The sequence below is a fragment of the Diaporthe citri genome (assembly GCF_014595645.1).
Source record: "Diaporthe citri strain NFHF-8-4 chromosome Unknown scaffold_10, whole genome shotgun sequence".
NCBI lineage: Eukaryota > Fungi > Ascomycota > Sordariomycetes > Diaporthales > Diaporthaceae > Diaporthe > Diaporthe citri.
In genome coordinates this window covers 638,459-653,429 of record NW_025064855.1, presented here as the reverse complement: position 1 = coordinate 653,429, position 14,971 = coordinate 638,459, and the positions used below count along the sequence as shown (strand labels likewise).

Sequence of the window (14,971 nt, the reverse complement as noted above, 5' to 3'; positions counted from 1 at the left end):
GCTGCATCCCACCATCACTCCCCCATCCTGCTGCAGTTGACTGAACAGCCCTGCGCTGTTGAACCTGGAACGAATTCGCATTCCGTAACCTGCGCCGCTTCATCATGAACAGACGCGGAGCTGAGGGTCCCATGGACGGGCTCGAGTTCCAGAACGTCCAAGTCGACAAGTCGAGTCCCTTTTTCCAGTTTGCGCAACAACCTCCAGCACTTCGTACGTTCACGTCTTTGTCCATGTCCTCGGATCACGCGACCAGCAGCTTGTCGCCTACCCCCGCCAGGCTTCTTATACTGACAGAGACACACCACCTACAGCTTCTCATAACTCAGCAGCGCCGTCTTTTGCTAGCTTTGGCGTAAACCCCTTCACTAAGCCCGGCGCGCCCAAGAATGGCAGCCCTTTGAGGCAACAGAGCTTCCCACGCCCACCTGGGAGAAACATGTTCAGCCCGTCCCTGACTAGGCAGTATACTGCCCCGCCACTGCGCAACCCAGCATTCACAACTGCCAGACCGAGCACGCCTGCTTTCACCACACCCCAGAGAGACCGCTTCGAAGACTCTGTTATGTCAGAGACTCCCATCGACGATAGTCCCGCGATGACCGACGCTTCTGGACCCGCCGACACCCCAGATTTCGACGACTCGGCCTTCCTTGACCCCATGTCTATATCAACGCCTGATCACGCCGTCAGGCGCAATCTGTTCTCCGAGAAAAAGTCGGGCAAGGGCGAGCTGCCGCGGCAGGACTGGTTTCAACGCGACAAAGTGCGCAAGAGAGTCAGGATGGAGAGAGACAGGGACATCGGAAGCACGAGGTCACGACTGCCAGACGGCCGCGACGAGGATGACAGTGACGACGACGACGACGAACCGACCGGCTGGCGGAATAGGCGGAAGCGAGACATGGGGTGGCTACACCACATCCTGACGTCCATCTCCTCCAACCCCAACGCGCCCATGATAATCTCATGGTACCTACAGGTGCTCTTCAATGCTGCTTGCGGGGGCGTGGTCTTGTGGATGGCCTGGGGCATAATCTCTGCAATACGTGGCGAGGTGCTCTACTCATCTGAGAAGGCCAGAGCGCAACTTCTCGAAGAGATGAACGCGTGCTCTCGGAGGTACATTGAGAACAAATGCTCTCCGATCCAGGACAGACTGCCGGCCCTGGAAGGAATGTGTAATGAGTGGGAGACCTGCATGAGCCAAGATTCAAACGTGGTGGCCGGCGTCAAGGCGTCGGCTGGGCACCTGGCCGATATTCTGAACGAGTTCTTCTCTCGGCTCTCCTGGAAGGCGACTGTGACGCTGTCCTCCTTCCATCATCGCCATGTTTGCCTGCAACATTGCTTTCAGCAAATTCCGTCACAACTACCGGGAGCACAGCCTCCCCCAGGCGAATCCCGGGGCACAGTACCAGAGTCTGGGTCCAATGGGCTTTCCTATGTCACCGGATAAGAGCCAGGCTTACATTTTTGCTCCAATTGGGCACACGCCGAAACACATCAGACGGGCTTTTCTGCAGGACGACACGGAGTCCGAGGCCTCGCCAGATGCCAGATTCCTGCCGCCGCCCGTCACACCGTCACGGAGGAGCCCAAGCAAAGGGGACAGGAGCAGCCCTATCAAAGTGGACAGGAGCCCTAGCAAGGGGGAACGTAGTAGGAGTCCATCAAAGAGAAGCACGGCCAGGAGGATTGAGTGGAATGATAAATAGCGGCCGGAAGGCATCAGTGTCTGGGAGGATGCAAAGCTATCTGAAGAGCTGAGGTGAAGATATGTACAATAAATTGATCGGCTAGGGTCAGCCAGGACATGACAGCATGTGGGACTCAAACTGGTGAGGGAAGGCAAGGAACGGAAAGGAAAGGGCGAACTCATTTCTGTACAAAGACAGGCCCAAGGAGTATATGGATACCCACGAAAAGCGTTAGGCATGGGGATTTTGGGCCGGAATTGAGCAATAGCGACTAGGCAGTCTACTTTGAGATGCCTGGATAATATACAAGTAGTACTAGACGAAGAGGTTGGACTGGTTCCCACTGCTTATGACCGTGTGACACTTGGGGCATGCGGAGCATGACAATGGTAAATATGCTCCCATTGGTACCGGGCTCTGAAGTCAATAGGCTACTCGAGTGGTTGATCGGGTTATATGAGAGGCAGTTTATGAGATATGTTCACTCAGCCGGAGAGGTCCAAATTAGCAACACTCAGCACCAGGGCTCAAACTTACGATATAATCTTCCGTTCTTCTGGTCCTCCCACCCAATATCTGCCCAATCCGGCTGACATCTCCGGGGCCCGTGGGGCCGGGGGCGGGCTTGGTATCTCTCGGCCGAAGCCACCCCGGGCGACCAAGGTAGCGAGATTACACAACCGATTCCGGGTCGAGGACCGGGCGCCCTGAACACGGGGTCGAATGAGGCTATGTAAGCCGGGTTGGTGTAACTCCCTGGTTCCAATATTGATGTTTTGTGATGGATTATACGATGTGGTTGGGGTTTGTGCGGCTCCGAAAGGGGACGTCTCGGCCAGAATTGGTTGTTGGGTGGGCGTTGCGCTCGGATTGCAACACAAGACTGCGCCTCTGATCTAGTATTGTGCCGAAGAGAGAAGACTCGATATAAAGAGCATAGACAGACTAACGCTATTGCATTCTTGAATTCGAGTCCCTCCACGGCTTCCTCACTTGGGCCTGGCACTGAGCTTGCAAGAAGCAGTCATTAAATTGATTTGTCGCTCGCTCGTTCACATCCTCAAACACCATCCAAGCCCTTCCAAGCCCTTCCAAGCCTCAAGCACAGAATGCAGTTCCACGCCCTCACCGCCTTCCTGGTTATTTCATCGGTCGCGGGCCTAGCTGTACCCCGGGACCGAAGTGTCTCCAACACAGACGTTGAAGACCCCATCAAGACGACATGGGCAGGCGTGAAGACCACGACCGTATACCCCGGGGCAACCCCCCCAGAACAATCGGTGCCTAACCCGAATCCATCATTCATTGACGTAAGGTCCAGCCCGATCATCACAAGGGTCCCTCTTCAGTGGCCCATCGATTCCCACAGGAAAGAAACAAATAGGCTGACGCGGTGGCCTCTACAGGAAGACGCAGCACTCCGGCGTGCGGGCCTGGTCCTCGCAAGGCGTGGCGTGTCTACAGCACGGCGGCGACGCGCACAATAATTGTGGGCGGAACAGGACTTTTTGGAATACGTGGCCTCAGTTACGGTTCGTGCCGTAATCCCGGCGCGACGAGCTTCAATGTTTAGGGTCCAGGAGGCGATGCAGTACTACCTGAAATTCTGCGGCGATGAGGGCTGTGTCTCCTTTTTGTCCATCTGTCACCGGCTCGGATAAGGAGTACTATGTGAAAAGTTGGTTTGCGATTATGAGTCTCCGAGAAGTGGCCAGGTCTGGCTGGGGAGTCGCCTTGGCAGCCATTATTTTCTTGAAAAAGATGGGCAGAGCCATGATCATGGAGCTTAAATGCAATGATTTGCCGCTTTCTATCGGTCTGGAGTCTTTCCTGGGTGCTTCTAGAAGGCACGATAGAGGCCTGTACCATTTTGGGGCGGTTGATAATATTTACAAGTCATTCAACTTTCTTTTGAGCATCTTCGACAATCCAAGTCGCTGTTCGATATCTGGATTTTGAAACAGTCATGGATGCTCTTTTCGCTTAGACTTGCCCTGTTTCACTGCCAGTGATTTTGACAGTCTTCGTGCCTTGACTGACTGAGATGGGCGTGTTCAAGTCATTTGCAAAGCCCCAACTGGACGTCGCGAAAAGAGGAAAATCCTTCCACGGAGATGCAAGTTCCATTTAGCTACCAGGACTGGATCCCTACCAATGGGAAGCGATTCGACAGGGTACCTGAGTGAATAGGGCTTCTGTAACGGCCGTGAGATGGCAGGTTACGGTCTTTCTTCCCGAGGCTTTTCCCGAGCGAGCCTGGGCCTGAGTACTGCAGGATCTAGACCAGACCCTGTAGATCAGGATGAGTGAGTGACAGGCGCTTACGATTTGGAACCTGATGTAGGTCGCAATCAGAGGCCAGCGAATCGAAGAACGCAGTGGTCCTGCTTCGGTCGACCCTCAGGACGGGCTAATTGGTGTTGTGAACCAGATTAGATCTTGACGATCTGCACGCCCAGGGATCTGATCTTGCATTCAATGCTAGAAGATACGCAAATGAAGAGATTTCATCAACGTGCCAGGCGCGCGTGCTCGTCCATCCTCGACCCGTCTTCGTCGAACCCGGGAACGCGCAAGCGAGGGAGGGCGGAGCTTTTGCTCCGGGCCAGCAGCTAGGCAATACTCGTTGGTTTGGGCTTTTGTAGGAGGCCCACATGGCTGCGGAGTTGCTTGTGCGCACGCTATCTGACACGGCAGGAGTGAGCGGGAAGAAGCAAGCAGATATGGACACACCGAGATAGAAGTGGGAAACGGGGCAGGGTTGAAGATGGAGAGACTGTCAGGCTGCATATGCTTGATATCCAAACATCTAACACACACCACCTAGGGTACTAGGTACCTAGACATAACAACGCAGCGCAACCCATGAGATAGCTTACCCGCCTAGATGACGAGAACCCCAGTCGGGAAAAGGGTTCATCTCGCAAGCAGAAAACAACAGGTGCCCGGTGTTCTTGTGTCACAGTGCAGGGTCCAAGGCTGGGGTAGGGGGGAAAGCGCTCATTGCTTGCATGCAGAGTGGCTGCTCCTGCTGCTCTTGGTGTGTTGTACAATATCTCCAGCACGCAGCACGGCCAGCACGGCCAGCACACCAAGACACGCATATATGTCAGACCGTTATTCTCGTGCTTGAGCCTCTGCGGACTGGGCCCGACTCGACTCGGCTGAACCACGACAACCGGAGGGACGACAAGCGCGCTCCTGATGGGGGACGCCCCTCGCCGTCCGTCGTCTCAGCAGCGCAAGGAAATCTGGACCTTCTGCCTCAACTTCCTAGGAGCAGATACACGACAATTGCAGCATCAGCAGGTATTTACAGTTGTCTATCAGCAACATGTCGGCCGCCTCGGCCACCTTATTCTTGGCCCTCGAGCTGTCCTAGCACACAGACTTGTGTTCTAGGCCCGGCGCGACTCGACAACCCCTAACCCACGGCCCTCCTCCGCTTCACACTCTTGGTCGGCCTTGTTGGTCGACGACGGATGGCATCCGCCAGGGACGCTTCCCTGGTCGACTGCGGCGGCGGCGGCGGCGGCGGCCTCAACTCTTGTGACGAAGCGTGTGCGTGCATCAGGCCCTGCCGTGCAACTTGCGCCCCAGCCATCGAACACTGGCCAGGCGTCTTCTCAGTCAGTCGACCACATTGCAGAGCAGAGACCGAAGCCGAGACGGAGACGACGTGTTTATTCACGTGCCTACCAGCCTGCCTCCGCACATGGCTGCAAAAAAGCATTCTCCCTCACGCCAAGCCTAACTGCCCAACCACGGAACGGCACAACTGATAGACTCCAGGCCGGTCCCTGCATGTCCTGAGCCGCAGGAGCGGGCCAGACGACTCGACCACAACGTATAGGACTGGGCAGCCGGAAGCTCTTGGGCAGCAAGCAGGTGGCGAATGGCCTTTTGAGCGTGTAAGAGAAGTAGAGAGAGACAGTGCTATGTGGTGTGGGTGCCTTGTCTTGAAATCCCAGCTTATCTAGCCTAACATCCCGTTATCACATCCACATCCTGACATCGGATTGAGAAAATCCCCAGGCACAACCCTCCCAGAATCCCATGTGTATAGACTACCTGCAGCCAATCCCCGACCCAGAACTGGCCCTGAGCTGGCCCCAGAGAGCCCACCTCGACCCACCTGGGCACGCTCACGCCCCTCCATTCCTGCAGCTCGGCAGCTGGCACCCCTCACCCCTCAAACAGTCCAGACGGTACTGACAGTCTGCTTGCGGGGGGGGCCATGTTCCGAGGTGCAGCAACAGCAGCTTGCATTTTGTCATATCATCCCGTAGCTCTTGAAGCTACCGGCCATCCTTGATTTCCGTGTCTCGATTCGAACTCTTTGCCCGTTCCCAGACACAAAAGCTTTCGCGACAGCAGAAAAGGGGGCTATAGAAGAGGAGCCAGACTAGCTCGCGCCGTCTTTTGCGACACACAATTCACCTGGCCGTCTATCTGGTCCACCGCAGCGCAGCGCAGCACCCACGCGAATACCTTCTGCCCAATCTCGATTTTCCAAGAATGACGTTACGCGCCGTCGCGCCCCCGACCTGATTTTCCCCCGAACCACCCCCCCCCCCCCTCTTTTGCCTCGACCCCCGCTATCCACTACCCACTCAGGCACGGCCGCCTCCCAATGGCGTCCGAAAAACGAGCCCGCACATCCAGCATGGATGATTCCATGGACCAGGACTCTCCTGCTCCTGAAGACACACCCTCATCCAACCCTCACGATTCTGGCGCAACTCCGGTCTCTACCACACAGACCACAGGTGCCTCGACTGCCTCAGCTTCGAACCCCTCCGCCAGCACTCCCGCGACCGCCGGCACCGCCCAAACCGCCGACACCTCCTCCTCCGCCGGCACCCCCAATGCGCCGCCTCCGACCTCCCTCTCCAGCACGGCCGCCTCCAAGAGGCGAAGGGGCCTGGGCGTGGTGACCCCCAATGCCTGCACAGAGTGTCGGAAGAAGCGCGCAAAGGTACCACTGCACTGCTCTCATTCCCATCCGAGCCGAACCTTCCCTCAATGTGATCCAACGGCGCGAGCCGCCCAGGTCTCCTGAACTGACTGTTTGGTATTCTGGCCTATAGTGCGATGGCCAGCAGCCGTGTAGCAGATGCAGCGCCCAGAAGGACGTCGAATGCCACTATGAAGTCCCTGTGCGACAGTCGAAGGAGAACCTCCGCAACGAGATCGAGAATTTGCGCCGCCAACAAGCCTCGAACGAATCCGTCATCAGCGCCCTCTCGCACAACGCGCAATGGGAGGAGGTCTTGCGCCGACTGCGCAATGGCCAGTCCGTCGAGGCCATAGCGGACTGGCTGGGTAGCCAGCTGTCCTCCGGGCCTGGCTCGATACCTACGTTTGGCCAACCCTCCGGCACGGGTACAAATCTCACCAACCTGGCGAACTTCGCTGGTGCGAGCGCCGCCTCGTACACCCCTGGTATATCCAACGTGGCAATGTCAGTCGCCACTGTCAGCCCGACGTCGACGGTTCATCCGTTGAGCTCCAGACAGGACATGGACCCTAATAGTCAGTGGAATCACTACTCGGGGGCCAGCCAGGCGCACTCCAACAGCAGCAACTCACAGCCTGACATGATGAGCTGGAGCCGCTCCGGACCTCCTCAAACAAGAGTTGGATCGTGGGTTGCAGACAATCTGTCGCAGCTGCCGCCTTCTGAGGGAACTTATCGCGGCCTTGACCAGGTATTGACACCGGAGATGCCCCCTCCCTCGGGACTGCCTACCACCTGGACCGAAATCAGCTCAGACAGAAGCTTGGTTCAGCACCTCCTTGCTCTCTACTTTTGCTGGGAGTATCCGACGTTTGCGTCCTTGAGCAAGGAACACTTCCTAAAGGACTTCCACTCCGGGCGGCCTCGGTACTGCTCTTCGATCCTCGTCAACGCCCTACTTGCGCTAGGATGCCGGTTTTCGACCCAGCCTAGTACGCGTGCGAATCCAGACGACCCATACTCATCGGGGGACCACTTTTTCCAGGAGAGCCTCCGTCTCTTTTTCTTGGAGGAGGATCACCACAGTCTCACTACAATTCAGGCTCTTGGCATCATGTCAATTCGCGAGGCTAGCTGTGGTAGGGATTCCGAAAGTTGGTATTACGCAGGGCAAAGCATCCGTCTTGCGGTTGAGATGGGCCTGCATCGTGTGAGTGACGATTCGGGAGATAGCGACGAGGTTGCTGTCCAGGCAGCTACATTCTGGGGCGCCTTCGCGCTGGACCAGTGAGTATCTTCAGCTGACTGCTATGCGCCCTGGCCTTGGGCCTGCTGACTGATTGGTCTTCAGTGCCTGGTCTCTGGCCACTGGCTCTTTGCCCCAGTGCTCCCGCTTCGCGCATTTACCGCCCAAACCAGCCATCATGCCAGATATCGAGGCTTCTGTATGGATCCCGTACACAGATGACGGTAAATACTGTGTCATAGGTCGCCTTGAGCCTGGCCATGCTGACATGAGACCAGGTGCCCCGTTACATAAGTCCTGCGAGCAGCCATCTAATGTCAGATCTGTGTACAAGTGCTTCTGCGAACTGAGCGAACTAGTTCACGAATCCCTTTACACACTCCACACACCGGGCCGACCACTCAGGGGTCCTGACGTTCTGGATATCTACACGCGGTTCATGAACTGGTACGAGAAGGTACCGGTGGCTCTCAAACTTGGACAGAACTTCACTCCCGCAGTCCTCTTCGCGCAGTAAGTCTTCTTCTGGGGTGCCTAGACCGCACTACTGACATCGCACAACGTGCAGCATGTACTACCATTTCGCCACATTGCTTCTATTCCGACCTTTTATCAAACTGCGGATCACAACGACGCAGTTCTTACCGAAAGATATCTGCGCCGAATCCGCAGACGCTATTCAGGGTCTAGCCAAGTCATATTCAGATTTGTACACGCTCCAGCGTACACCCTCCTTCGTCCCTTACTTTGTTCTTACCTCTTCGATTATGCATCTGGCAATCGCAGCGTCGGGAACACCGTCATCAGACCACCAGGCGGGAGCTACTGGAAGAATCCCAACACAAGAGTCACAAGCGGGTCATCCACCGGCCGGCCGTGGTCCGCCGCATCTTAAGCCCAGTGTTACCAAATCCATTAACCAGGGCATCGCCGACTTGACAGAGATGGCACCGTGTCATCACTTTGCGGAACAGGCTTTGAATATTCTACGATACCTCGCGAAGAAGTGGAACATCGAGATCGAAATGGATGTCCCACGGAGTGTGAAAAGAGAGAAGGAAAAGGTGCAGCGGGCGGGGGGCGAAGCGACGCGTACATCAGAACTCACGAGAATGAAGGACCCCGATTACGGAACACGGCCGGCCACAAACAGCCTCAATTTCTTCGCGCCCAACATGACAGAAAATGACTTTATCACTACTTGGGGGAACTCGATGGCCTTACCGGTCGCACCAGTGCCAGCAAGCCCGCCAACGGCGAGGTCGGGCGACTCGATGGAGAACCCGCTTTTCTGGCCTTTCCCAATGCAAGGCCGGCCGATCATGCCGACCGGGGACGCGTTGGCGGAAGCTGGGTTCGAGTTGCTCTAGACAGCCAAGGAGATGATCAGAGAATTCTCCAAAGACGAAGCGTCTGGTGGTGTTTGGGGACGGCAGCGGGTTGCGAAATGCGACCGGCCGACCAGTTGTTGCGAGATCTAGATTTGCCCCATGACTTGTAGGAGCTCAGCTCGTGTTTTGCAGATCACAGCCTTGTTGGCACTGCTCTGTTTCTCATCCGAAAGGTGCTGCTGGCCTTGGAGCTATTCGGTGGCCCGGCGGCGGTGGCAGAACTTCGAACTGGTCAGTGATGAATGCGCGGCCCTTGGATAGAATTATCACCAAGACGTTGCCCCGAATGAGGGAGTCAGATCGGGCATTGCAAGAGAGGACTTGGTCACGAAGTTGGAGCGGCTCAGTCGTATGTGCTGTGCAATAGCTCTCATTACTAGATACCCCCCACTCATGTTATGGCAGGCCATTTAAGTATTCAATACCTTGTTATTTTGTTCTGCTGTGGTTTGTGTTATGGCTTTTCTTTCATGAGGATTCTCATGGACTTGTTAGTCGTGTCGATGTGGAGGCCAGACAACAACTCGGTGACTGCGTCATTGGAACTATTTAAGCGACATGCAATCGGCCGATGACAAATAAATGTGTCCTAGAATCTCGGCGTGGTCAATGTCGGGCATATCGGCGGTTCAGCTGCAAATGTCCCGACCACTCTGAGATTATATTCGGTGTAAATAAACGTCTCGGGGCTCTGGCCCGAGTATGGCCCGCGCGCGCCGATGCAAATAGATCGTTCCTAAAAAATGTGCCCGAGTGTATTATATCGCCAAGCGCAGGAGACGACGCTTTTCTCCTCGCTCCCGTGGCGCTGCGGGCAGGGAAGGGAAAACATTTGCTCTTCAACACGAACCATGGCCGGCTTTCCTGCGCACGAAGGTGAGCAGCAGGCCTTCTCCCCCCCCCCCCCCCCCCCACGGCTCGTGAGCCCTGCTCACGACGGCGCGATCGGCCCCTCGCTGACACCAGGTCCGGGGCAGATGTACTCGGCTGCCAGGCGGCGCTCTACGAGTGGGCAGAGAGCTACGACACGAAGGACTGGGAGCGCCTGGCGAGGGCGGCGGCGCCTACCCTCCGAGTACGTCTATCTTCATAAATTATGGTCGCACTATTATTTTGTCCACCAAAGGGCTGACACACGCGCGCGCCGCGTGCCCGTCCAGATCGACTACCGCCCCTTCCTCGGCCGCCTCTGGGAGGCGATGCCGCGCGCCGACTTTGTTGCGATGGCGTCGGACCCGAAAGTCCTGGGGGACCCGCGGCTGAGGACGCAGCACCTCGTGGGCGGGGCGGCGAGGTGGGCCCGCGGGGCCAACGAGGACGAGGTGACGGGCTTCCACCAGATGCGGGTCGCGCACCAGAGGTACGCGGACGACAAGATGGCTGAGGTCGCGGCGAGGGGCCACGCGCACGGCAGGGCGACGGTGTGGTACCGCAGGGTGGAGGGGGCGTGGAAGTTTGCGGGCATCGAGCCTGATATCCGGTGGACTGAGTACGAGCATGATCAGATCTTTGCGGAGGGGGAGGAGAAGTTTAAGGGGTGAGGAGAGAGGGTGGGTTTGCGTGTTGGTGTTTATACGCCGTCTACTACATGGCTCCGTGAATTGCTCGTATCTTGGATTGTTCTCACACATGCCAACTTCAATTTCTGGTTATAGCATGATATCAAGGAGAGAACGGCGAGTCCCCATGTTGAGGAATCTCGAGTTGCTACCAGTTGCACGTATACTACCTGAACCTCGAACACGTCCAATTATGATTCCCTCCTAACAGGAAACGATCTCATGACAGAGCATTCTGATTCATCAATGGCGGTTCAGTCTTCATCCCATACACATTTGTTCGTCATTTCTCTCGAGCACTCAAGCCCCACATTGCAGAATGAAAGTAGTTAAAATCCGGAGTTGCTCCGTATTGCGCGGTGGGAGCTGTGCCGCAATCTATGCCTCTTAGATCCTGTGCGACACTCACGAAGTGGGCTGACTGCTTACGGCGATTACGGACACCTTTAAATTCACCTGTTGTCCGAATTGCTCCGCACTCCTCTCCGCCGGACACAAGCGTTTGTCTCGGAAATAGGGTGCAAAGACCCGGCTGCGTCGATGCTCAAAAGGCAACAATATCATATTGGAATTCTTGAAGCACTGGATATTCTAATCACACCTCAATTAAGCAAGAATTCTACTCCAACGTTGCGACATGGCGTATTCTGACAAGGAGATCGTGCTCGTGACCGGCGGGAACGGAGGGATCGGCCTTGAGGTCGCGCGACAACTCGCCCGAGATCACGGCCAGAGGTTCCACGTGCTCATTGGCTGCCGCAAATTGCCCGACGGGGAAGCCGCCGTGAAGCAGCTGCAGGGCGAGGGCATCGGAGAGGGGGTCGAGCCCATCCAGGTCGACGTCACCAGCGAAGAGTCGCTGGCAGCCGCCGCGCAGCTGGTGGGCGACAAGTTCGGCAGGCTCGACGTCCTGCACGCAAACGTGAGCCCCCCGCTATTTCGAGTTCGATGGGAACCAAATCTAATTTCCCACCAGGCAGGAATCTCCGGCGACAAGGAGTACGCAGGCCGGCCCATCGGCGAGATCATCACCCTGACCGTGGCCACCAACGCCGCCGGCGCGGCCGCGAGCGTCGAGCACTTTGTGCCGCTCCTGTCCAAGGCCGAGAACCCGCGCGTCGTCTTCATGAGCTCCGGGGCCGGCAGCCTGAAGGTCGCGCACGACTTCGGCTTCGTCAAGGCCTACCCGGCCTACTCGGTGAGCAAGGCCGCCGAGAACATGGTCATGCTGTACTACCACCACCGCTTCCCGGACTGGAAGGTCAATGCTTCGAATCCTGGCTTCAGGGTGAGCACGCCCTGTCTCTAAACTGTGGTTTGATCACTAGCTTTCAGCCGAGTGATTCAATGTTGATGATGTACTTACCCTACTGCTTGGCACAGGCTACCAAGATCAACAATTACGGGGAGGGGGTTAACGAAACACCCGGGCCGATCTCCGAGGGGGCAAGCAATGCTGTGAGGTTGACGCTGCTTGGGAAGGATGGCGAGTCGGGCGCTCATACTATGATCAAGGCCTCGCAGGATGAGTACAGCAAGACCATGGAAGGGAAGGATAATGTTGTTACTGTGCCCTGGTAGGACGCGGTGATCTTGATTTATCGTATCTATATCTGTGTGAGTCTTGCAAGATACAGTAAGAATATGACCTCTGACAGTATTGCCTTCTTTTGAGGAGATAACAATGCTCCCCAACACTTGCATTCATTATCACAGCACCGAGAGCAGTGAAGAGCCAGCCCGCCAAGCAATCCGTGGTGGGATCAATGCACCTATGTACGGAGCAATTACTGTGAATGGCATGTCCACTTGCTCAGTACCTTCCTAAAAGATGTGTGCCAAGAGACAACCTTGGAAGAGCGAGAGCAAGCCAGCTGCTTTAGATAAATCGCTGAACATCCCCTCCTCCCCGAAAATCTTTATTGGAATACCCAAATCTCAAACCTGCTGCCAGACTTCAATTGAAATGCGCATTTCTTATATTTTCGGTCTTCTCCCCCTCGGCAGCGGCGCCGTGACCTTCACATCATGCACCCCTGAGCAGGTATCCACTCTCGAGGTGGCTATTGACCGAGCCACTAACAAATCATACGCGGCTATAGAGCACCTGGAAGCGAACCCCAGTGGCAGCGAGGTCCAAACAACTTGGTATGGTGCTTTTAGTACGGAAAGGTATAACCGAGTCTTGACTGCTTTCAAGGTAAGTTACGCGATGTTATGAAGAGGTTGTGAGACAAGATACGGGAACAAGATACTGAGACCCACGTTCCACCAGAAATTTGCGCCTGATCTGGCGACAACATTCAGCTATGACTGCTCCTGCGTTAGCGATGTGGTTATTGCAACGATTGGTGGCAGATACGGAGATGTGAGAATCTGCAGCGTGTACTTCAACGAGGCGGTAGTCCCACCTTCTGGACAGCATCGTAGCCAATGGGAGTAAGTTGGTCAGCCTCCGTCGCGGAAGAAGACGTTCTCACGATGGACCTACGTTTAGCGCGATCGTCCACGAGGCGACGCATTTTAGAGATGTACTGGGTACTTCCGATTACGGCTACGGTGTCGATTATTGCAAGCAGTTTGCTCGTGAAGATCCGGAGAAGGCTGTCAGGAATGCTGAGTAAGTGATTTCGATTCGGAATGTCATTTACCTGTTTTCGATTTTAACATTTGATCCCAGTAACCATGCTCGGTTTGCCGTTGAAGTTCCTCCACGGGGGCCTTAGGTTCAACGTGGATCTTTGCGCAGGCCTGTTCCGGTTTCTATGTATCATCGCACACCCGAGGGTGATTTTCTCCCGCAACGTTCTCTGCCACGCTATCAGTGGGGACAGATGATTTCCATCTACACATGTTGGTCTGACACTAGACGTATGCCATACCGAAGCGTGGAGCGTCTGCATTAATGATAGAAGTATCTGTGAGCTCAAATAAAGATCGTAATTTTGAAAAGATCAAGGTCACAAGAGGTCCAGTTCCGCTCCCTACCGGGCTTCGGAACTCGGTGCATGGGGTCATGTTTCGGGCCATATCTCAATGTGTAGCTGCTCCAATTTCTTCCGCCAGCACGGATGGGTGGCGCTTCAACACAGCAGAACACCAAGAATTATCACGAATAGGTACAGTCGCAAGCAAAGATCAACTTCAGTCGTTACTATCTCATTCGCGACTTTCTTGGGAACTGCGAAGCCGAACAACATGTCCGGCTCACGCTCGCTCTGCGCGGCAGTGATCAGCGGCTCGGTGTTGTCCGGTGAGGCCCCTCGCGACCGTTACTGGATCAATCTACTCCTGGGCTAATACCAACGTGCGCGCAATAGGCGCCATGCTTTCGCTCTCTGGGATCGCAGTCCCTGTCCTCCTGGAGACGGCCACCGACGCGCCACAGCTTCTCTGCGCGTGGACGCGCATGTACCACTACGGCCACCTGGCGCTGCCAACGATGGGGGTTGGAGCCTGCCTGCTGTACCTGTCTGCGGCGTGGCGTACGAGTAAGAGCCGCGGTGCACTGGCAGCAGCGGCTCTGGTTACGGTCGCTATGGTTCCGTTCACCTGGGTCTTTATGGGCCCGCTCAACGGCGAGTTGTTCAGGCTGCAGGCTGCTAGCACTACTGATCCGGCAGCCATCGGACTTGAGGGTGTCCGGGATATGGTCATCTGGTGGAGCAGGTTGCACGTTACTCGGTCGCTGATGCCTCTGGTTGGAGTTTTGTTGGGATCGAGTCAAACATTGGGGTGATGGTCGGGGATGGAATCAGCTCATGTCCAGCAACAAGGCAAGTGAATTGTACGCCCAGGTTCTGAAGTCAAATATTTCTTTGTTTTAGTGCTGCAAAGGTGTGACAGATTGGAGATTGGACCCGGCTTAAACAAATACTATCCGCTGCCTCAAAGTTTTAAACAGATCTTGACTTTGTCGTAAAGGAGGCTACTCAGTTCAGGAGGGAGCTAGTTACATTTTCAAGAAGCCCACTTTGAGATTCAATGGCCATTAATCGTTTTAAAGAGGCCAAGTCATCAAATCAGTATTTTTGAAGGATAATGGTCATGTGGTTAGGAAAGCTCGTTGATTTGACCCGGTCAGGGTGATCATCCCGATGGTGGAGTCCCGATGT

The 14,971-nt window shown here is 55.6% G+C and overlaps 6 protein-coding genes across 6 annotated transcripts; all 6 read left to right on the top strand.

Annotated features, from left to right (window-relative positions):
* Positions 1-104: 104 nt before the first annotated feature.
* On the top strand, positions 105-1,648 carry INS49_003409 (uncharacterized protein; the record flags this gene model as incomplete). Its single annotated transcript, XM_043164203.1, has 3 exons — positions 105-213; positions 315-1,333; positions 1,562-1,648. The coding sequence occupies 3 exons, from the start codon at positions 105-107 to the stop codon at positions 1,646-1,648; spliced, it is 1,215 nt and encodes a 404-aa protein (XP_043018968.1).
* Positions 1,649-2,809: 1,161 nt separating this feature from the next.
* On the top strand, positions 2,810-3,187 carry INS49_003408 (uncharacterized protein; the record flags this gene model as incomplete). The annotated part of the gene is made up of 2 exons (XM_043164202.1): positions 2,810-3,010; positions 3,107-3,187. 2 exons carry the CDS (start codon positions 2,810-2,812, stop codon positions 3,185-3,187), a joined length of 282 nt encoding a protein of 93 aa, XP_043018967.1.
* A 3,146-nt stretch (positions 3,188-6,333) lies between these two features.
* Positions 6,334-10,838, top strand: INS49_003407 (uncharacterized protein; the record flags this gene model as incomplete). The annotated part of the gene is made up of 9 exons (XM_043164201.1): positions 6,334-6,678; positions 6,791-7,164; positions 7,237-7,947; positions 8,012-8,130; positions 8,185-8,419; positions 8,475-9,141; positions 9,408-9,528; positions 10,275-10,372; positions 10,458-10,838. 9 exons carry the CDS (start codon positions 6,334-6,336, stop codon positions 10,836-10,838), a joined length of 3,051 nt encoding a protein of 1,016 aa, XP_043018966.1.
* A 655-nt stretch (positions 10,839-11,493) lies between these two features.
* INS49_003406 (uncharacterized protein) lies at positions 11,494-12,437 on the top strand (the record flags this gene model as incomplete). Its single annotated transcript, XM_043164200.1, has 3 exons — positions 11,494-11,778; positions 11,833-12,144; positions 12,240-12,437. 3 exons carry the CDS (start codon positions 11,494-11,496, stop codon positions 12,435-12,437), a joined length of 795 nt encoding a protein of 264 aa, XP_043018965.1.
* A 385-nt stretch (positions 12,438-12,822) lies between these two features.
* Positions 12,823-13,582, top strand: INS49_003405 (uncharacterized protein; the record flags this gene model as incomplete). The annotated part of the gene is made up of 4 exons (XM_043164199.1): positions 12,823-13,056; positions 13,132-13,295; positions 13,354-13,476; positions 13,537-13,582. The coding sequence occupies 4 exons, from the start codon at positions 12,823-12,825 to the stop codon at positions 13,580-13,582; spliced, it is 567 nt and encodes a 188-aa protein (XP_043018964.1).
* A 472-nt stretch (positions 13,583-14,054) lies between these two features.
* On the top strand, positions 14,055-14,640 carry INS49_003404 (uncharacterized protein; the record flags this gene model as incomplete). The annotated part of the gene is made up of 3 exons (XM_043164198.1): positions 14,055-14,109; positions 14,177-14,556; positions 14,638-14,640. 3 exons carry the CDS (start codon positions 14,055-14,057, stop codon positions 14,638-14,640), a joined length of 438 nt encoding a protein of 145 aa, XP_043018963.1.
* Positions 14,641-14,971: the final 331 nt, after the last annotated feature.